Source organism: Mustela lutreola, chromosome 12 (genome assembly GCF_030435805.1).
Source record: "Mustela lutreola isolate mMusLut2 chromosome 12, mMusLut2.pri, whole genome shotgun sequence".
Taxonomy (NCBI): Eukaryota; Metazoa; Chordata; class Mammalia; order Carnivora; family Mustelidae; genus Mustela; species Mustela lutreola.
The window spans coordinates 54,043,563-54,067,280 of NC_081301.1; the positions used below are offsets into that span (position 1 = coordinate 54,043,563).

Here is a 23,718-nt window from a genome sequence, read left to right on the forward strand (position 1 = left end):
CTCAATGCGTGGGCTGTGGCAAATAAAACCATCCAGTTGCCCTGTACATTTAGCAGACTGTGGAAAAATTTCCCTAGGAAATTATTTGGCATTTCAACTTCTTACTTTTGTTTAAACAGACCCCGGATTGCATTCAAAGAGTTTTGCTTTCACTTGTGTTTGTTATAAGCACACTTAGTTTTTGTTCTAACCTTTGGTTTAAAAACACTTGAACAAATCCTAGCGTTTAATCATTTGTTTGCTTCCTGCTTGTGCTGATCTTTTTCCTCTCAATATTTATTTTCAGGTTACCTGGAGGATAGTTTTGTAAAATCTGGAGTCTTCAATGTGTCCGAACTTGTGAGGGTATCCAGAAGTAAGTAAACTCTTTTGTTATTATTTGATTATATATTATGATTTTAAATATTTTCTATTCCGAACCTTCAACACAGTATTAAGAATAACCACTCATAGGGAAAATCTGAGATTTAAAATTTCCATCTTGTTGATAAAATCGTAAGTGGATATATTTTGTCGGATTTTCTAAAATATTTGCCTTTAGGTCATCAAACTTTTGTAGTTCAAAAATAATTGGGGGGTTGTTCTGATTGCTGTGTTACTAGTATTCATTTAATTCACGTTCTCTCTGTGACCATAGATGGTCATTTATATCAAAGGAAGTGTGATTAATTACATGTACTCTATGTTGTTATGATAACCCACATAAGTTTCCTGTAGATAAGTGCTTTTTCATTTTACTAACGTTTCAGTGGGGGCTTGGAGATGTACAGGATATACACAGTAACATGCAGAGTGTAGAGAGATGCAGAAATTAACTTTGCAGATTGTAGTTTGGATATAGATAGAAAGCTATTGTGATCCAAAACAATGTCCAATTGTTTAACTGGCCACCTCACCTGAGACACCGTTCTTGATAGGCCAGATGAGATTTTTCTTGGGTTAAGTTCACCTGGCCAGCTACCTAAGCAAGGGAGAAGTTTATTGACTTAAGTCTTTTACGTATTTCTCGTGTGTACAAATATACCTAAGATGTAGCTGTTAAGGCATTCATCATGTTAAAGGAGGTGACTCATTTCTTCTCATTCTCTTTGATTTAGCTTATTTATGTAATTTTGAAGGCTCTATTTTTACCTGGCATTTTGTTAGAGAGCGTCACCGGTTTGGATGATGTTACTCAAATGGTGTAGTGGCGTTCGTCCTTATTTAAGTTGTGTTTTCCATCTGGGTCAAATTAAGAGGTCTTGAACAAGAATTGTGGTGATCCCAAAAGAACAAAGCAAGTTACTGAGGGTAAGTTTAGGGAGTGAGTTAGAGTTGTGACCATGCAGTAATCCCCCAGCTGGTAGGTGACTATGTCTTTCAAACCAGATTTAACTTAAAGGGTTCCTCTTTCTAGAGTGGCCAGTGAAAATAGCATATATCGCAGGCAGTTGCCTACACGAATGTTTAAGATCTTCAGTAAGTTATCCTTTCTGACATATGCCGCGGTAGATAAATATATGCCCCAAAGACTTCTGTCATGGATCTGTTTACTTACGGCAGTGCAGGAGACCAAAACCTAATATCCTGTATCCCAGCAACTCTAGGATTCAGTATTTGCGAGATAAGAGGATTCTGATGGTCTTTTCCATTGACCAAAGCCGCCATGAGCCCTGCGTGTTTTTCCCGATCAGTAACGTGGTATGGAAGGCCTCCGACATTTGAAAGTTTTTTCTGTGTTTATTTTTAATTTGGAAAGGAACGTGCCTGACTTATTCACTACCACTTTCTGGCATTCATGTAAAGAAGGGGGAATTTGAAAGTGGGGCGGGTGGTGTGTGTGTTGGGGGGGTAGGTATTTTTCCTACACTGTTCTGCTACATTACCAGACTTTATAGCATTATTTGTTATAAATTTGTCTTTTCCTAAGTTTCGTGGTATTTTTTTTTTTAAGATTTTATTTATTTATTTGACAGACAGAGATCACAAGTAGGCAGGCAGGCAGAGAGAAAGGAGGAAGCAGGCTCCCCGCAGAGCAGAGAGCCCGATGTGGGGCTCGATCCCAGGAGTCTGGGATCATGACCTGAGCTGAAGGCAGAGGCTTTAACCCACGAGGCACCCCATAAGTTTCGTGATATTATTTCCTCCTCCTTGTGAGATGGACCGAAGAGTCATCTGTTAGAAATTATTACCAGTTCCTCATTATAGATAACATCATGCTAGACCCTCCAGAAGGACAGCCAGATAGTACCTTGGAAAGCCCAGAATGATATTTTGAAAACTCTGAACCTGCACATAAAGAATGACTTAAAAAATACCTTTCCAGAACAGTTCCAAAGTGAGGTAGATTTAATATACTTCACTCATTCTTTTTAAACCTCTCTTCGAGGTTTTTAAGTTATCTGTTACAACACACATTACTGATCTGTAATTAGGATATTAATTATGTATATGCATTCATTAATTTACTCAGCAAACATTTATTTTCTCCTCTGTATGTAAATAGGTGGCTCTGAAATGCTTGAGAAGTTATCCTAAGTGTTTTAATATATCCACATCATAATCATATTTACACAGTTCAACTTCGTTGTTTATGAAATAGGCGTTTGCCAAGTAAACAGAAACTTCAGCATGACCCTTATGCTGTATATCACAAATTCTGACTTCTTGAGGGTTTACGGTATGTTAATGGTTTCTGGCCTCCTGGGTTTGACTAACACGTGACCCACTAATGTGTCTGTTGACTTTAGCTAATGAAGCTCCCCTGTTTTAGGATACTGATCATTCTGTTGAATGATATTATCTCCATCTTGAAAGTTGATTTAGGATCAGCTTTTGGAGTGAGAAGAACAATAAGAGAGATTAAGGGTTGGCCTCTCACCCTTAGATTCTGAGGTTCTTTGGAGCTTCGTCTCTAAGAGGATATTGTCAGTCTCTTAAACATGATTTGCAGCTTTCAGACTTTGCAGCTCTCCAGGAGAGGTGCTAACTCGGATCTTTGCACCTGATGGAAATTCTTCCAGAGGCTTTTAAACAGGAGCATCAGCCTGGGACTTGCCATGCTCACATACTCTATTTATTTATTTATTTATTTTAAAAAATTTTATTTATTTATTTGACAGCAAGATAGAGAGCACAAGTAGGCAGAGCAGCAGGCAGAGGGAGAAGGAGAAACAGGCCACCTGCTGAGCAAGGAACTCAATGCAGGGCTCGATCCCAGGACCCTGAGGATCGTGACCTGAGCAGAAAGCAGGTGCTTCACCGACTGTGCCACCCAGGTGTCCAACACAAACTCTCTTTATTATGAAATGTATTTGGTGAGCACTGCTTTAGAATTTGGCCATGTTTATTATTAAGCAACTCTTCTTCTTGTACTCTCCCCTTTAATGTCAGAAGGCACATTACATTTTTGCAATGCTCATGTGTAAATCTGTGGGTAAATTATTTTGATTGCCGTCATGAGAGTCTGTAATAATCCTTCTGCAAGAAAATTTAGAAAAACAAAATTTCCAAAGATTTTTATTATTATTATTATTATTCTACTATAAATTTCATCCAGTATGTTTATGGCCAAGCAATCTGTGTTGACGCTTAAGCCATATGTATGAAATAGAAACTACAGATCTTTGCTTAAATGTTGCATGAGCTTAATAAATTGCAAGTACTTTACATAAGTTATGACCTGTAAGTTTCCTTTTTAGTAATTCAGTCCTTTGAATTCTATCCATTACTGTTGCAGAAGGCTGGACAGATTACTGACTTTCCCCGAGTCTCTCAAATGCCTCCTTCTAGCACACACCCTGCTTTCCAATGTCACATAGAACATGGTTCTAATAATAAATTTTAAAGCATGTGGTTACTGTGGGATTTCTTACCTCGCTTTTTTTTTTTTTTTTTTTTTTTTTTAACCTCTGGTATACCTCAAGCCACAACAAACAGTTCCATTTTAGCTGCCCAAAGAACTCAAGCCATTTGGCATAGTCACCCATTGAATACAAATATTTTCTGTGTTATTCAAATGAAGGTAAAGTACGTTATATAAAAAAGAAAAATTTAACAGAAGGCATAAACTCCGGAAGTTTGGAGCTGAGACTAATCTTGTATATATTGATTTAATTTTTAATAGGGGAAGAGAGAGATTCATCGTATATTCTTTGATTACTTCTCTACAATAACACATGTGCTTCCTAATCATACTTTCTTAAAAATATTTTAAAGTAAATCTTGGCCGACCTGATATTGACACACAATTCAGCTGACAGTGAACACATGTAGCGAACCCATTAAAATTCTGGGTAAGGAAAATTCCCTGAAATTCCTTTATGAATCATGTATTCGATTTGAAACAGTTGGAAGAGAAGAAGATTAAGTAGACTATATGTTCTTAGGGTGAATCATAGGGGCTCTGGAGTTTTGTTGCCATAGCCCTGGACATACTTTCTCTCCTTAGAGCTTTTGAAGGCCTGATTTTAAAAAAGGTAAAGAGAGGCGCCTGGGTGGCTTGGTGGGTTGGGCCTCTGCCTTTGGCTCTGGTCATGGTCTCAGGCTCCTGGGATTGAGCTCCGCATGGGGCTCTCTGCTCACCAGGGAGCCTGCTTCCCCCCTCTCTCTGGCTGCCTCTCTGCCTACTTGTGATCTCTCTCTCTCCCTCTTTCTCTCTCTCTCTGTGTCAAATAAATAAATAAATAATCTATTTAGGAAAAAAAAAAAGGTAAGGAAAGAAACTATTCTTCAGCACTGTCCTTTGATACCCAGCTGCCCGGTCTCACTTTGTATATTCTCAGCCCGAGATGTTGGTCTTGTAGTCACTCCTATTGAGAATGACCTCTCCTTAAGAACTTACTCATTCAGCAAAGTCTAGTGCAAGCTCTGGCTTCTCCAGAGAATTCTTGGATCATTTGAGCCTGTATGGGATTCTTCTTCCCATGAAATCCCATAGCGCTTATTGGGGCTGTCATTCATTTGGGCAGTTTCATTATAATCTGCAGTATGCTGCTATTTCTATTTTTTCATGAGTGTTTTGTTGACCCAGCTTGTTGCCCAATCTGTTTTATTAAGGACAGGAACTATCTTAGACTATTTTGTATCCCTTGCAGCACCTGCCAGTAATGGACACAAACAACTTGTTGAAGGGACAGACTTTCAACAAATAGGTTCCTTTTTAACCCTTCCTCTGCTTTTAGTGCTGTTAGAACTGTTCACTCTGCTAAGCACTCCAGGCTGCCAGGGAAGAGGTGTGGGGAAGAAATCAAGGAAAGAAGGGATCTTACGTTGGTTGAATACCTATTATGCACTGGGCACGATGCTGGGCTTTTATCACTCCTTATCTCATTTCATCTTCAAAATAATCATAGGCGGTAGGTGACCTGTATTCTCATTTTCTAGCTTGAGAAACTGAGGCACATGGCTCAGAAGTGTCAGAGGGAGTTCAAACTATCCTGAGTTCAAACAAACTAAACTACCTCCTAAGGCTCTACTTATTCTAATACAATGTGCTGCCTCACGAATCTATTCAAGATGTCTAGAAACAAATTTTTTAAATTTGAACACATGTAATCCATTATACAAAAACCAATACTTACATTGAAGAATCTCAGCTCATACTGTATCAGCAAAGTCAAAAAGATTTTTTGATATACAAAATAATACTTTGAAGTATAAAACTCCATGAGTACCTTTTATTTATTCTTATTTTTAATAAATAAATTATTTTTAATTTTTTTTCATGAGTCATTATAAGTGATGTTTGTAAAGTTGGGGATACAAAATTTAAAAAAAAAAAGATTTTATTTATTTATATGATAGAGAGATCGCAAGTAGGTGGAGAGGCAGGCAGAGAGGTGGAAACAGGCTTCTTGCTGAGCAGAAAGCCTGATGTGGGGCTTGATCCCAGGACCCTGAGATCATGACCTGAGCCAAAGGCAGAGGCCCAACCCACTGAGCCATTCAGGTGCCCCCAATTAAAAAACAAAACAAACAAACAAAAAAACAAAACAAAAAAACTATTGAGTAAAGCCACACTAAACTATTCATATATGAATCTAAATATGTATTTTTGGTGGGGGGGGGAACTTGACTCTTATTTCATGTTTGTCATTTCACTTGTATACCTGCCCTTATACAAGAATTCATTATATCAAATAATTATTCATATGGTTTGTAGTGCATTCTAACATGCTAATATTCTAATTTGATTAACTTAACAGGGGTTTGGTTTTTGAGAACCAACTTAGGGGGCACCTGCTGGCTTATTTGGTTAATGTCTGCCTTTGGCTCAGGTCATGATCCCAGGGTCCTGGGATTGTTCCCTTCGTTGGGATCCCTGCTTAGGGGTAGTCTGCTTCTCCCTCTCCCCACCCCCTGTTTGTGCTCTCTTACTCTCTCAGTCTCTCAAATAAATAAAACCTTAAAAAAAAAAAGAACCAGCTTAATACAATGTCCCTTGCTTGGTGCTGAGTAATAGGAAACAGGTCGTTTCCTCTGACGCATCTATAGACTAGTGTGGCGACAGATGTAGTGAAAAGTAATACAAAGGAGTGAGTGAAGAAGGTTGGAGAGTGGGAATAGGAAAGTGGTAACCAATGATTATAGTCTGAGTGCCTCAAGTTTCCAGACTTGAACACTGGCCTTGTGAGGAAGTCTTCAAGTTGTACCCTGGTGGACGGTTGATACTGGAGTCTCAGGGTAAAGAGAGTTTGCCCGGAGGTGTGGAACATATTAGATTATTACATTCAAATAGAAATGATAAATGTAAAAGTCATTCCTGATGTTTCTTTCTGTTTTATTCCTCAGCGCCCATAACCCAGGGAACTGGAGTCAACTTCCCAATTGGAGAAATCCCGAGCCAACCATACTATCATGACATGAACTCGGGGGTCAATCTTCAGAGGTCACTGTCTTCTCCACCAAGCAGGTAACTGGAAGAGAAGTTCTCAGTCTATATACACTTGTTCTTGGTCTATGTGCAGCTGGGTGGAGAGGTAGATATGCAGATCGGTGGGTAGAGAAAGCGATCGGGGAAACAAAGCCAAGGATTCCAGACTTTCTGCTGATTCTACATAAATTTTTACTCTTACCTCGTTAAATTTATTTTGATATTTGAGAATCAAAATGTAATTGTTCAAAGCATTAAAAACACATTTGGGTTTGGGGTAGGACAAGGGAACTATATTTCCTTTATATAAAAATGTGAATGATTTTATAATTTTCTATAAATTCTACAAGTTCACTAAATCTTTTAGCGACTTACAAGCAATGTTGTCATGGCAGAGAGCCCTGGTCTATAGATTGATCCATCCTGGTAACTTTTACCCTACTATCTTGTCCGAGCTGGGTAAAACAAAACATGAAAAATAAAATGTGTCATCTACTTAACCTTAAAAGTAAAGACCTTATTCTAGGCCACACTCGGCTAATGTCTGCAGTGAACTGGTATTTTTTTTTTTTAATAATTTAGTTGATTCTCAGTCCCCAATGAAAATACTACTTGCTCTGAGATTTGGTTTGATCAGCCTTTGTTGGGGAAGAGCTACAGTGATGTTACTTTACTTTTTAGTTCCCTGTTGACATTCTCACTTTTGTTTTTTGATCTTCTCATTGTGACTTTGAGTCCCACAGAAGTTTAAAAAGAGATTTCCTATTTAAATGAGGGATAAATAGCCTGGAAAGTTGTTGGTGTAGGATTTAGTGTTGGTACGTTCCACTTTTCCACTATGGAAGGAAGTCCTCTTCCTCCAGAAGAGGACTGAGTTACTAAAAAGTAAGATGAATAAATATTACAGCTTTATTTTTTTTTTAATTGGATCTTCAACGTATGGAGAGCCATATCATTTTCAGAGCATTACTTATACCCATGATTAAATGTAAGAGTGTACATGAATTTCAGAGCAAAACATTTCATTTTATAATAGCCATTTTTTAAGAATTAAAGAATATTTGGGTAATTACTTTCCTATGTTCTTCTCAATAACGAAAGTTAATTGCATCTGGATTAATTATGGGGCTGTGCACATTTTTGTTTATTAAATAAGTTCAATTTTATATCATTTATGATCAAACTGTGTTTTCATATAGGTTAGGTTACATAGCAAGGTAATTTGGTTTATTGTAACTCAGATTGTCTGTGACACGGTTTTAGTGTTTCTAAATTTGAAATGTGAATAGGACATTTCTACTTGGTCTGATGGATCAGTAGGTTATCAACACAGATCTTTCTTCGTAGTCATTTGGTTTCAGATATTATGCCATTCAAATAAAAAAGGTTTGAAAAACATCTACTATTTCCTTATGAAAGCCGTTTCTCTCCCACTTCGGGTCATTCATATGTATTTACTACTGATTCACAGCTGAGAGAATTAGTTTAAAGGAGAGTCGAACAGACACGCATTCTAACTTGGGATACCACAGGAATAAATTCAAGGACCGTTATTGACTCCCACTGTGGTTTCGCATGGATAGAAACTGTTGTCTTCGACATCATGTTAATACTCTGGGAGTTGTGAGTCAAATATTAATCACAGGTACCTCTGTATGTACACATGCTTCTAGGATTCCGGATGTACACAGGTTTCTAGGACTTGGAAACAGTGCAGCAAAAAGAACAGTCTTAGAATTCAGAAGTTCTTCCTTTGTGGCAGATGGCTTCCACTAACATGTCCTGGGAAATTCACTGAATTTCTCCACATTTGTCTCCCCACTTGTAAGAAAAGGGAGGACTGATTTATGGATAGGACTTAAGAAGTCAGTGCCAACTCTGAAGTCTTATGACATTGTGTTTATTATCACTGCACAGAGTTATTTCAGAAGATAACCTCTCTTTGGTTTTTTCCTGTAGAAATGTACATGAGGTCTTTTATTTTTTTAATTTAAGGAAAAAAAATCCATTTTCATAGTCCTAATTGACTGTTTAATAGGATATTGATGGGAATATATGATAATAGTATATCATGCAAAATGACCTATGCCATGACATAAATTTTCATATTTTTCATGTATATATGAAAAGAAAAAAAATATATATATATATATTTGTTTACTTATTTTTGAGGTTGGAGAGGTGGGCAGTTTGGGAAGGGAGAGAGAGAATCTTAACCGGGTTCTATGCCCAGCACAGAGTCCAACACAGGAGTTAATCTTATGACGTTGAGATCATGACCTAAGCTGAAATTAAGAGTGGGAGGCCTAATAGACTGAGCCATCCTGGTGCCCCCATGACAACTTTTTCATCTCTACTATAAATAGTCACTTTTCTTAATAAGGATGAGCCATGTGTTCTTTGTTAAATTCTATTGTTTGTTTATTTATTTATTTTGAGAGAGAGAGTATCTTAAGCAGGCTCGACACCTAGCATGGAGCCAAACGTAGGGCTCAATCTCACGACCCTAAGATCATGGCCTGAGCCAAAATAAGACTCGGACACTTAACCAACTGAGCCAACCAGGTGCTCCTAAAATGTATCATTCCAAAAGCATACTGTTTGTATGAATTTGGCAATGACCTATTTTTCATGGTTGATCTTGAGGATAAAAGATCATAACCTAATTTTTTATAAAAAAAATATAAAGAAGAATATATGAATTAACTTATAATCAATAAAGTCCTACAAAAATTTTACATTATTAATTAGTTACTCATAATAATTACTACTTAATAAGTATCTTCTAAATGCCAACCACTTTACTAAAAGCTTTGCATTAAATCCTCTCATCCACTCCTCTTTGAACTAGGTTTTATTATTTCCATTTTATAAATGATTAAACTGAGTTTAAAAAGGTTAAGGAGCTTACTATTAAGAAGTAGTGAGTGGCCTAGTCGAGATTTGCTACTAGGCTGGTTCCACTCCAGATCTCATGTTCTACTGACTCCTTTGACTTAATGTTTGAATTAATGTGAAAGACTTATACTGGTATGGCCAGCGCTATGCTAATGAATATTATTATCATTGATAATAATAATAAGTCAGGTACAATCTTAATGATTTTATTTATTTATTTATTTATATTCCAAACTTAATAATTTTAAAGCTAGTACACATATCACATCAAGAATTCACTTTTTAGGGCTGCTTGGGTGGCTCAGTTGTTAAGCATCTGCCTTTAGCTCAGGTCATGACGCCAGCGTCCTGGGATCGAGCCCTGCATTGAGCTACCTGCTCAACGGGAAGCCCGCTCCTCCCTCTCCCACTCCTCCTGCTTGTGTTCCCTCTCTCACTGTGTCTCTCTCTGTTGCATAAGTAAATAGAATCTTTTTTTTTTTTTTTAAAGAGTTCACTTTTTACTACAGATATTTCTTTGGAAACACATTTTAAAAGGTAAATATAATAAGCACCCTATGATTAGGCATGTATAGGTATAATATGGTGTAATAAATGACATGTACAACTAGAAGTGTTTGCTACTCCTATTGAAGTCTGGAATGCTCTCCATTGTTTCAGAAAAGATACTGAAATGCTATTACTTGTGTTTATGGAAATTTTCTTAGTAAGACTTTTCTCAAATTACGTATTTTCATCTGCTGCACACCTCCTTAGACATCCCATTAAAGCAACTGTTGTCATATTTTAACAGCAAAAGACCCAAAACTATATCCATAGACGAAAATATGGAACCAAGTCCTACAGGAGACTTCTATCCGTCTCCGAATTCACCAGCTGCTGGAAGCCGAACATGGCACGAAAGAGATCAAGGTAAGGCATGAGGTGATTCCTCGGGGGACATTAGAGTAAGATGTCAGCTTGTTTCCAAAGTTTCCTTTAGTCAAGATGTCATCATTGAGTCGCTACAGATATATCCTTCATAAAATGATGGCAGTAAAATTATTTTGAAGATAATGTACTCGTCACGTGTCACCACAGTTACAAAAATTCTCCCTGACAGAATGATCTCTTAGAATCCCCAATCACACATGTGACCGACTGTGGTTTGTTTGCTTTCGTTGGCCAGATGGCAGCCAAATCATAAATTGCGACTCCCATTAGATCAGTCTGCTACTCTGTATGGGTGTTTCAGGGAGGACCCACACTTACAACAGGTTGCAGGAGACAGTTACTGACTGTTCCCATCTAAAGGAAGACATAATTCCCTTTGGAAGTAGGTACAGCCTAAACAATAAATTCGATTGTAATGCCACAGACATCACGTCTAAGTCAATCTGGTTGTTCCTTCTAGGTGAAACTATGACCCAGTTGTAGGGCAGTCTTGGGGGGAAAAAATATAACTCCATAGGTATTATTTGGCTCTCTAAATCCAAACTTTTAGCTCTTTTTTGTTCTTAAAAGTCTGTCAGGTTAAATATATTTTATCAGACATCCTCCTTCCTTTTTGCCGCAACCAGCAGGAGATTAGTAAGCACAGAAAAAAAAAAATATTAACTAACTGCAGTATCTTGTTGATATGATTATGTGCAAATACGATTTCTATCAACAGCAAAAAAAATAATAATAATTGAAAATTGTCTTTTGAATAAAATTTTACAGTTTACTAAAAATGTAAAAAAGAAAAGTCTCTTTATCAATGGTTTTTAGCCCATGCCTTGAGTGTATGTTTCTAAGGCTGGGGAGCAGTACACTGAGTTATCTCAGGAGGCAGATAACCGAAGCATAGCAGTTCAAGCCCAAATCAGTTCCTTACTCAGGACATGTTTATTACTCTGCATTTGCAGCAGGGCACCGGGCGGTTCAGGGGTTAAGCAACTGACTCCAGATCTCAGCTCAGGTCTTGATCTCAAGGTTGTGAGTTGTGAGTTGTGAGTTGTGGCACCTTCTTAAAAAAAAAAAATATTCCACTAGGAAAAAAAAAAAAGTGAAAAATCTTCACGGAGGAATTGGACTTTGAGTCCGGTGGGTCTCCTTTAGCATGGTGATATTTTTTAACTGGTGAAAAAGGGAGCAGAGTTGTCAGAGAGAAAACCATAGCCAAAGGCAGCGTAAGTTTCACAGTGGCCATGTTGGACACCAAGGCTGGGCTCTCTCTGTGTAAGGAATTAGGGAGAGGTGATGGGTCATTTTGTGGAAGGATCTGAAAACCAGCTGGAAGAGTTTTGGCTCTGAGATGACCTCCCCCCACCCAACCCCTGGCCTTTCCAAATCTATTAATCAAACGGTAGACAAAATCTCTATAAAACATGGTAACAACGTATTACTCCAGTGCATAAATCTTTCAGTAATTTCCCACTCCTCTTAGGAGAAAATCAGAATCCTCTCATAGGAGGGGCAGGCCCTGTTCCTTGCTGCTGTTTTCTGCACTTTAGCTTGTTGCTTTGTTAATATTTGGGAAGGCAGAACCCAAGACCTTCCTCTCACCCACGCCCTCTGGAATTATCCTCTGCTAACTCTTCATCTCAAAAACTGGGGGGCATCTTCTAAGCCCCAGCCTAAATTGAGGAATTTCGATCTAAATTCAGTCTTCCTGTTTTCCTCTCCTGACACCCAGTAGTGTTCCTTCATTGTTCTCATAATAAATAGTTATGTACTTGTTTGTGGGGTTCATTGTCTAAGCCCATCTGCACTATGAAGGCAGGGACCTTATGGATTTGGCTATTATGTAACAGCACCCTGGTGCATAGTAGGGGCACAAAAGTTATCTTTTGGACAAATGAAACATTGATAGGCAGAATATCAGTCTCATTCATGAAGGCGAGAACTTTCACCAGACTTGCAGAAGTAAGAATAAAAACCAAACCTTCAACGCTTTCTATTTTATTGCTTGTTTAACTTGCATTGTCAGTTTGTTTTAAACAAAGCCATATTTTCCTCTGGAGAAAATGATTCTGGAAAGATTCTAATGGTAATAATAATAACACTGTGAATGTGTGGGAACGGGTGTCTTGTTCAGAAGTGTAGGTGTTCTTTATTATAGAGAGTGTCACTTTGTAGAAATTGATTCCTATTTCAGCTTATTGAGTAAAGGCAATCTCAAATCATATTATAAAACATTTTTGAAAAGTAGAAGGGAAACTGTCATTCTTTCTCTTTGTAAAATCGTCGTATTGTCTTGGTGATTTTCTTTTGTCAAGATGACTAGAATTACTGGAGAAGTCTGTGAGGGCATATTTTATTAAGAGTCAGGAAGAATGATACATTCTCAAGTGTGCTTAAAAAAAACTCTGTCACTTTAATTCTCAAGACCCTGAAGACTTTGTTATGTGCATAATAAGCCATTGTGGGAAGAAGTCTTGCACTACAATAAAAAAATGAGGGATGTACAGTACTATCTTTATAAATTTGCTAAGCCAGATGCCGTCCTTTTGTTCTTAGAAAATTACTTTTTTTAAAATTTGGAAAATAAAATGCCCCATGGTTGTTCTTGTCTGTCTTCACATGTTCTTCAGACACACTTGGCTGTCACGAAGGGGTTCTAAAGGGCATGTTGAGTTTCACTCGATATTTGTAATAGCTTTGGTATGTGTCTTTTACTTGTTTCTCCCACAAAGCCCTGTACTAAATTGGTAATCAATAACTACTTATTGGTTGATTAAAATATGCTTCTGTTTATAACTGGCAGAAGTGTTTAAAATTTACCATTTATTATTTCCTGGGTATGCCTTATTCTGGTAGTGTTGACTTTGTATTTAAATCTACGTTTGCCATAGCCCTTAGCAACACTGATTTTTGAAATCGAAGAAGCAAAGATAGCAAAGTTATGGACAATATGTGGCATTCTACTTTTCCTTATAATCTGAAACACCAATCTAAGCCACCGAGATTTTGTTTCCAACTAGGCTAAAATGAAGGAGATAAGATAGCCAAACTAATATATTCATTCTATTTTCAAAAGTAATTAGGCAATTTTTTAACACAAAATCTAGGTTCATGTAATGACAAATATTTATGGTACCTTTTTAAATTTATGTACCTTTTAATAATTTAATTGAAAAAGTATCTTTAAAAAAAAAGATTTTATTTATTTATTTGACAGAGACAGAGATCATAAGTAGGCAGAGAGGCAGTCAGAGAGAGTGGGGGAAGCAGGCTCCCTGCTGAGCCTGAGACCAAGACCTGAGCCGAAGGCAGAGGCTTAATTCACCTAGCCACCCAGGTGCCCAGACAAAGTATCTTTATTTTAGGGTATTATAAACATAATTAGTTATCTTCATATGTTCGTTTCTTGTTTTCTGTTTTTTACCCATAACGCAGAAAAATTACGATGTCCTGGTCATAAAAGAATTACAATTTCTAATTTTGCAGAATAAAGACATGAACATTTTAAGACTGAGCATTAAGTATTTGGTAGGAATCTGTAAAATTTGCTTACGTTTCCCCTGATGTTCAGTGAGGGAAATTAAATTTATCAACATCCACATTATGTAATACCCACATTTTTATTTGTGTTGTTTTACACATAGAGAAGGGAAAGAAGCAGGAAACTGGCTACTAACAAAGGACTGTATAGCCACTGTTATATTCCTTTCTTAGATTCTGGAGTATTTTTTCCTCCTTAATGTTCTCTATGAATTTCCTAGTTTTAAACTTCCTGACTGCTTCTACCTCTATTGAAAACTTTGGGTTTTTTGGATACAGTGTTCCACCATTTTCAATTTTAATGGTTAAATTAATAGAACCAAATGAGCTTATCAGTGTGCATGCTGACAATTTCCTTTATTCCAAGACCACGGGAAAAAAACACCATCTGAGACCTGTACCTTTATTTTTTTCCACCTGAGACTCAATTTCTAGTTGGTATGCTTTTCTCAAAATCATCAGAGTGCTTCTTTGTAATTTATGAAAAAAGAGGAAAAATAAGAAGTGGGTCTTTGTTTTCCTCCAATTCAAATTACTTTTGGGGACTAAATCTTGTTTTATGTTAATGCCTAGGAATTTCACAGACTGACAGATGGTATGCTTGGGCATTTGAAGCAGTGCTTTATCAATATCAGCACCTATCACTGCCAGTTCATCTAGGCCTGCATCTGAGGCTCCCGAAACTCTATTTAATAGACACTTATGATACAGTAAATATATTTGTCGTATACAGCTGGGCTTTTAAATGGAAAATTTAGCAGCTTCTCAGTCTGATGAATATTTAAATAACTTGTAATCTTAGTTTTATAAAATGTAAATTCAAAAAGACTTTGTATGCAGTAAAATTTTATTAATTCCTACACATTTAGGGTTTGGGATCATTGGAGTCAATTAACATTTGTCAAATGCCTATTATTTGCCAGGAAGTTTTCTAGGCATTGGGCACATAAATATGAATAAATTAAATTTCCAACCCTTGACCTGCTGAGCAGAAAAATTTTTTTTTTTTTACTATTTATGAATAAAGGTTCTTAACAGAGAATAAATCAAGTAAGCCAAACTAGGAGGAGACTGTCTCCATGCTTTAGAACTAGCTTACTTTTAAGCACTATGAGAAGTAAATCTTTATGTAAAAATCAATGAATTGGTATGTTAGCACAAACTGGCACTACTTAGAGGTAGGTATATTGGTATGTAATTGCAATTTTAAGGGTAGCTTAGAAATGCACACTGGACTCTCAAATAACCAATATTTAGGCATCATGTTATGATTGCTGGGAGTATTAGGAAATAATGCTAACACTAATTTTTAAAAAATTTACAGTTCTGTCATATAAATAAGTCTCTTCCATTAGTCTTTTGAAATCATAATAGATTTCTGAGCCCTAGAGGTTTCTTTCTAATAAGTTTTCAATATTCTCATTCAGTATTCATTTTTCAAATATTCTCATTAGTAATATAGTTTTAGATGTTGGGCTCAATGTCAGTTTGCACTTGGTAGCGTTCTATGAGGTTACAATGTTAAATAGCCAATGAATTAAACCAAAAGTCTACAGGGAACACGGACTGGAGAATAATAGTGCTGGCCCAGCATCATGAGTTCAACCAGGCACAGGAAACTTAGAATCAGAAATCAGCATTTCTTAGTGTGAGTTTAAGGAATGTTACTTAGCATACAAGGCACAAGAAGATTCGGCTGGGTTTGGAAAATTCTATCTGAATGAAAATGTAAACTTTTTTTCATTCATTATTGAATTTGTAGAATGTTTAATGTCCTATTGGGCGCCATCAGTGTGACTCTCCATGAGTGGAAATTGCTTGATTGCATTTAAGTTTGTGACTTTAGGGCCTCTTTTTTATTTCCTTTTTTTTTTTTTTTTTCCATTCAAGAATCCATAAGGACGGGGCGCCTGGGTGGCTCAGTGGTTTGGGCTGCTGCCTTCGGCTTGGGTCATGATCTCAGGGTCCTGGGATCGAGCCCCGCATCGGGCTCCCTGCTCCGCAAGAAGCCTGCTTCCCTCTCTCTCTTTTCTCTGCCTGCCTCTCTGCCTACTTGTGATCTCTGTCTGTCAAATAAATAAATAAAAGCTTTAAAAAAAAAAAAAAAGAATCCATAAGGAGGAAAGTTCTAGGTTCAAATTTTGGAGAACAGTGTTCTAACCCAAACTACAGTCTGATAATTGATAGAATCTCAAGATGTCTGTAGAAACCTAGGAGCTGGGTAAATGAGCAGCTTATACAAATAGTTGAATAACCTCTGTGTGGGAGTTCCTCACATTAAATGAAGTCTTAGCAAATGGCAAGGCAAATGCTTAGTAATCTTCCTGGAAGAATTTTTAAGCCCCCTTTGGGACCCAGAGAGAACACCAACAATTCCTTACATTCTTAAGGTTTGTATCACAAGGATTAAATGTCAAATGTTCAAATATCAAATTTTGAGCCAGACTAAATCAGAGATACAAGTGCTTTTGATGAATACATGCAAAGAAATGGTTTGAATTTAACGTTCAATCACAATTTTTAAGTTTTGTGGGTTTTTTTTTTGTTTTGTTTTGTTTAACCTATTATTGAACATATCGAAAGTGAACGATTTACAGTTCCTGCCAAACTTTCCATGAACCTCTCCATGCATCATGATGCCACTGGAGAGCAAACTCCAAGAATGTTTTTGTCATAACGTATTTCATTTTCTTTAGCTACACTGCTGTAGTTGAAAATTCACAACAGGAGCATCCTTCAGACAGAAAGGAAAACAATAAATTATTGGTGAAAGCTTTTGTCAGAATTCCTCACATTTGCCTACTAACTAACAGAAGCTTATGTTCCTTTCGTGCGTTTTAACCAGGAAGAACATTTTGGATGGGGCAAACCTGCGTCCATGTTAGAAGGACCAAGACTACTTAGTAGGGGAAAATTATACTCCTATTTCAGTGCTCTGGAGACTTCATGATTTGAAAGTGTAGGGGCCCCTGGAGGCTTGGTTGTTAAGCGTCTGCCTTTGTTTGGCTCAGGTCATGATTCCAGGGTCCTGGGATCGAGTCCCACATCTGGCTTCCTGCTCAGCAGGAAGTCTGCTTCTCTCCCACTCTCTCTGCTTGTGTTTCTTCTCACTCTCTCTCTCACTCTCTGTCAAATAAATACATAAAATCTTTTTAAAAAAATGTAGCATTTTGCAGAAAAACCACAATGGATAATGAGTTTGAAAAATAACAGCTTGCTATTAATGCTGGATCTCTAGATTGATAGAACACAGCCTACAATAGGAAAGTGAAAAACCCATGGGAGACAGTGTACTTCAGTATAAAAGCGTGCCATGCAAAGTTTCTTGGAGTGGTAAAAGATTTTATTTCTACCCCTTTTATACATTGATGTCATGTTAAAGTTTATTTCGAAGTAGTTTAGAAAGTCAGTTTCTTTTGAGTGACTTAGTGTATGACGAATATCGTATACACTAAGAGATTGATTATTCAGAGATAGAACACAGATTATAAGAACATTGAGCAGAATGTGGTTCAGGCTCCTTATTTTACACAGCTAACCATCTAAGGATCCATAAGGGTCTGTCTTGTCTAATGCCTCCAGATGATGAATAACAGAGCCGAGGTCTTCTTTTTCAAAAGCTGGTTTTTTCCCCCCATGTTATCCTGCAACCCATCTAGAGAATAAATATGTATATAGGGAGAAATGGAGAAATAGGAAAATTTGAATACTGGCAGATAGTTTTTCTATGGAGTTTCATGAATGTTAGCTCTTTGGAACTAAAATGGGATCATATTGGTGATTTGGTGATTTTGTGATTTTTCAACTAGTTTTCAGAGTTCCGGAAGAATTGTCAAAACAAAATTTTGAGATAGTAAAACATCTATCTGCTTTAAAAAAAAAAAAATCTCTTAATCTTAGTGTCATGATTAAAAGTTTTAGAACTAAAAAAAAAAAAAATACAAAAAACTGAATCTATGAGTGCTTGAGATAGATAATTGTGGAGAAGAGCTTTGAATTGAATGTTTAAGCCTAATGTTTTAAAAGCTTTTTTGTTATGGAAAATGTTAAAGCAGAGAGCATCATAAAGGGAATTTGAATGTGCCCAGCTTTAAACTGTTATCAACATTTTGCCAATCTTACTACATTTACTGTCTTGTCAGTTTTTTGAAGTTTGCTTAAAAGTAAATCCCAGACATTATGTCATTTTACTTATAAATAAAATACTTCTAAGTATTTCTAATAGACAGTGGCTTTTATTTTTAACACAACCCCAATACTATTTTCAATGTAACAAACATAACAATAATTCCTTAATACCACATAATATATATTCCATGTTCAGAAGCCCCAGAATATCTTATGGGCCGTTTTGTTTCAATGAGGATCCCAAATGGTCCATTTACTGTATTTGTGTTTTCAGCCCTTTTTTAACCTATGATAGTTATAGTAACTATTTTTCTTTATTAATTATTTTTGCAGTAACCCCCTTTTCTGTGTCATTTATTTGTTGAAGGAACCGCAGATATTTAAAATCTTTCTGCAGTTAAGTACCTATCAGTGAGGAAAGCCAGATCCCCTTGCCATTTTTGGCTATCATTTATTGAGCACGTACTACCCTTGAGGGCTGGGCCAAGACTTCACATGTATTTTGCTTTGCAATCCTATTAAAAAAAAAAATTAACAGTTCATTAAACTAATCGCTACAGTGATTAAGAGATTTGACATAAATCACACAGATGATAAGTAGCAGAGGTAGAATGGGAACACTTGTTCATTTAGCTATAGAACACATACTATATGCACTGCCTTGTGGTGTGATTTGCAAAGTAGTTATAAAACCTCTATTATGCACCCCCCCTCCGCCGCAGTGTTTGAAACTTAAATACAGATAAATGCACATAACATCGGAAGGGTTCATGGACTCCAGGGATTCACGAATGCAGTCCTTGGACTGGACTCATGTTAGGAATCTCATTTCCATTTAATAATGACATGTTGTTAATAAAGTCCTGAAGTCTTGGGGCACCTGGCTGGCTCAGTTGATAAAGCATGTGACTCTTGATCTTGGGATCATCTGTTCAAGCCCCGTGTTGGGCCTAGAGCTTACTTAAAAAAAAAAAGGAAATAAGATAAAAATAAAGAAATAATCCTAAAGTCTTGAATATCATATAAATATATATGATATATAAATATATAAGTGATATATGATACATATAGATATATGTGATATATGGTATATTTAAATACATATATGAAAAATATATAATATATAAATATATATAATAGTTCTGTTTTTATTTTTTGCTTTATGCTTAAAGCACAATAATGGTGACCTGGAAAGTCCAAGTACTAGTGTGGCCTCAGAGAAATACACTTAATTTCAGGACATTTTGAGTTTTCTCATCTGTAAAATAACAGAGTTAAATACTAAGGTCTCTTCAGGTCCCAAACTCTAGCTTTTAAATTACCTGAATCAAAGAATTTTTAGATCTCCAGTTACTTGAGTCTTTAAGCTCTCATTAACATGGCTCTTTTTTGAAAATTCAGAAAGTTTTCCGATTCCTAATTTTTAAAAAATGTTTATTTTCAATACTCTCTTTGAATAATGCAATAATTGGGCTGTTTATGTGCTTGGAGGCACCATATGTTTTGTATAGCTGAGGAATGTGCAGCTCTTAAAAATACATGTCCTGTCCTGCGCCATCCTGGTACAACAAATGATTGATAGAGATTGAGTTATTATAACAGAACCTTGTTATGGGATCAGTGTCTCCTACTTTGAAAATAAATGACTCAGCCAGACGGCAACATTTATTTTCTCTAAATGACTAGGGATGTAGCAATAGGAGACCATTATCCTGTGACAATATTCTGTTTCATTGACATTATCTCACAAATGTAATTGGTCCATTACTAAATAGAGGTTTTGTTACTGATCAATTTCACGTGATTTCTAAAACCATTAAGATAATAAATATGCCATCATAGTAATTTCATTGACAGAATGTTCTTTTTTTCTTCATTTACATTTGTTAGAGGAAAAATATAGATTTAGGTTGAACCTAAACACTACAATTTATACCGGTTTTGACTACTTTTCCATTAAGAGAAATAGAATATTGTGCAGAGTAATCATATTTGCATCGAGCTGCTGAACTAACGACCTTAACATTTTCGTGATTTTTTTCCCTCTACCACACTAAACCACATCAAATCATAATTGTTCCTAAGCAATTAGTTTACTACCTCAATTTAATGATTTTATTTGAAATAAGTTCCAGATCATTTCTAGGACTTTCCTGTAAATCCACTAAAGTAACACATCAGTTAAATCAACCCTAACCATTACCAGCACGGATAATAACAGCATTAGTAACAACAGAAACCTTGAGATGTCTTGTAGCATAAATGTTTCTAAATGCATGGCTTTTCCCCAAATGTTCTCCTCTAAAATCTCATCTGTAATCTTGTTAAATTAGAACTCTTCCAGTATCTTTCTGACTTTTACAGTTAAGGTTACGGTATTGATTTTATTTTATAGTCCATGGCTCTCAGATGCTTAACACTAATAAGCCTCTATAGCCAAGAGGTTTTCCCCAGAGGCATAGTGAATAGAAGCTATTTACCTATGCCAATATTTAATAAGCGACTAAAATATACTCCAAACCCTGCATAATCATGGGGTGTTTTTCCTTCTTTCAAATGAGGTTTTCTGACATTACTCAAGACACTTTGTCATTGTCTGTCTGTTAAAATGAAATTGCTTAATGGACAAAAGCATTTTGAAGTGTTTTTTAAAAAGCAGTTTTCATTTATTCAGTATTTATTCTTTTAGCACTGTTGTTCATTATTCAAAGGTTTTTTGTTTTTCCTTCTTTTTCTTTTTTTAATGTCTCAGGAAGGTGTTTGTGAGCTTCAAAGAGGTTTGAGTTTTAACTTTGTATTGGGTGTAGGTGTAGCCTGGAGACTTTTTTTTTTTTCCCTTTGGAGAGGGGTGATAAATAGAGACTTGTAGTAACATGCAGCTTACTGTGTGCATGGATTGAAATACACAATAGAGAGAGGTTTAAACTATCACAAATGTTTTAAACTGCTGAAGAATACAGTAATATGCCCAAGTGGAGTTAAGATTAAATAACTCAATGATGAAAGTAAGAATTTTCATTTATTTAACACAAAGTCTACCATATTTTCTCCTTTAAAAAAAGAACTGATTTCACTTAAAAAAAAAAAAAGATTGAAAAATTTAATTGAAGATGCTATCTTATCTCTCCTTAACGTAGCTTGCCGTTTTTTGGAGTTATTTTAGAGTGTCAAAAATGTAAATATATATATATATATATATATATATATATATATATATATATGGAGATACTTTCTTAACATGGCAGCTAATTATTTTTTTGAATCATCTGGCATCATCATGAAACTACTGTAGTGGGATTAAGTCCATATGTCTTGTCATAACATTCCGAGCTTTTTGTTAACTTGGAGCGTGTGGGAAGGACTTAATTCGCATTTGCCACACAATCATAAAATTTTACATCTAGAAGAGTCTTTAGAAACAGATATTCAGATATTCTCTTTTCTTCACTTGTGTTTTCAAAAATACACTGTTTTGCCTTTAGCCAACTAAATTGCAAATGTTACATTTAAGCATTTCATTGTATACTTTTGCAACATCAAATTCTTAAGACCAATAAGGCATTTCCTTACTTTAAGAAGGAAATAATGAGAGGTGCCTGGGTGGCTCAGTCAGTTAAGCGTCTGCCTTCGGTTCAGGTCATGGTCCCAGGGTGCTGAGATTGAACTCCACATAGGGCTCCCTGCTCAGTGGGGAGTCTACTTCTCCCTCTCTCTGCCCCTCCCCCTGCTCATGCTCTTTCTTTCTCTCAAATAAATAAATACAAATTTTTAAAAAAGAAAAGAAGGAAATAACAAGATCCAACATTGTCTACCCAGTTATAATACTTCATGGAGCCACAGTCAGTGTTTCCCTTCCCCCAAATATGTAATTTACCTTTGTTTATTGTAACAGTAAAAATTACTTATGGGAGTTTTGAAAAAAAAAAAAAAGCTGTCAGTATAAAAAGAAAATAAAAGCCCCCAATAATTCTATTACATAGATTTTTTTTAAAGAATTTATTTATTTATTTGACAGAGATCACAAGTAGGCAGAGAGGCAGGCAGAGAGAGAGGGGAAGCAGGCTCCCCGCTGAGCAGAGAGCCCGATGCGGGGCTCCGATCCCAGGACCCTGAGATCATGACCTGAGCCGAAGGCAGAGGCTCAACCCACTGAGCCACTCACACAGATTTCTATAATATAATGGTATTTTATCATGTCATTGAATTTCCTCTTTATGATGGCTTCATAATATGTCATCCTTGCGTGTATTACACACTTTTAAATGTCTCCTTTGCTTATGGATGTGTAAGTAGTTTGCAGGTTTTTATATAATAAAGACACAGTGATCATCATGGTATGGGGATCCTTGTGCTTGATGCAGTTTGATTATTGTGTTCCTGTCTAGTTCTACTCACTGTCCCCAAACCTAGCATACTGCCTGGTACCATGTGACCAAGTAGATAGTGACATTTTGTTAAAGGAATAGATACGTTCCTACTGTGGAATTACTGAGTTAAATGTCCATTTCTAAAGCTATTGACCAATTATTGGTACAGAATCTAGGAAGGTCTTATTAATTTACATTCCTACTATCGGTTTAACTGCACTGTCGTATCCGTAATTTTTAAATGTAGCACATGGCTCTATAAGCAATATTTATGTCTGTCTGCCTGTCTGTCCGCCTGTATTTATCTATTTTTTTTTTTTGTATTTATCTATTTTAAGTAGGCTCCACACCCAATGCAAGGCTTGAACTCACGACCCTGAAATCAAGACCTGAGCTGAGATCAGGTGTCAGAGGCTTAACCGATTGAGCCACCCAGGTTCCCCTTCTATAAGCAATTTTTAAATATCTCCTCTGGAATATATTTAAAGAACAATGTCTCCATGGCTTTTCGACTCTACCTTTGCACCTCTTTTTTGTCATGTCTATTCCACTGAAACCATTGTGCATCACCTCGTATTCTCTTCCCCGTGAGCCAGGATAGCTCTATTTTATAGTGGAAAAAAATGGGGACATGGAGACAGTAACTTCCCTCAGGGATTGTATGAAGCTTTCAAGGTGTAGGTATATAGCCCACAGGCTCTGTGTCCCTTCTTCTGCTCAAGGCCACATTCCCTCAGGACACTTTCCCGCCCACACTCCTTTATCTGTTGGTAGAATTTGTTAAGGCAAGGATCCCCTAGGTTGTCCCCAAGGAAACACCAGAAATAAGTACTTCAGGACTTTGGGCTGGAATCTCCTAGGCTTGATAAATGTAACACTTTTACGGTTATAAATAACCTCTAAACTTCCCCCAGGCAAAAACAGAGGACGAGAATCCTTGGTCTCTGGGAGCATTCATTTGGCAGATCCCTGTTCCTTGCCTTCTCCTTGTCCTCTGGGCACAGGGCC

The 23,718-nt window shown here is 36.6% G+C and overlaps 1 protein-coding gene across 13 annotated transcripts in view; it reads left to right on the top strand.

The window, feature by feature from the left end:
* The window catches only part of NFIB (nuclear factor I B), a 436,690-nt gene that overhangs the window by 362,702 nt on the left and 50,270 nt on the right, over positions 1–23,718 (top strand). For all 13 annotated transcript variants that reach the window (XR_009346411.1, XM_059142332.1, XM_059142331.1 and 10 more), the window contains exons 4-6: positions 287–355; positions 6,772–6,892; positions 10,545–10,663. Coding sequence is in view for 12 of the 13 variants with exons in the window: in XM_059142332.1 (XP_058998315.1) it covers positions 287–355; positions 6,772–6,892; positions 10,545–10,663 (309 nt within the window). In the remaining variant the exon portion in view is untranslated. The remainder of the gene's footprint in view (positions 1–286; positions 356–6,771; positions 6,893–10,544; positions 10,664–23,718) is intronic.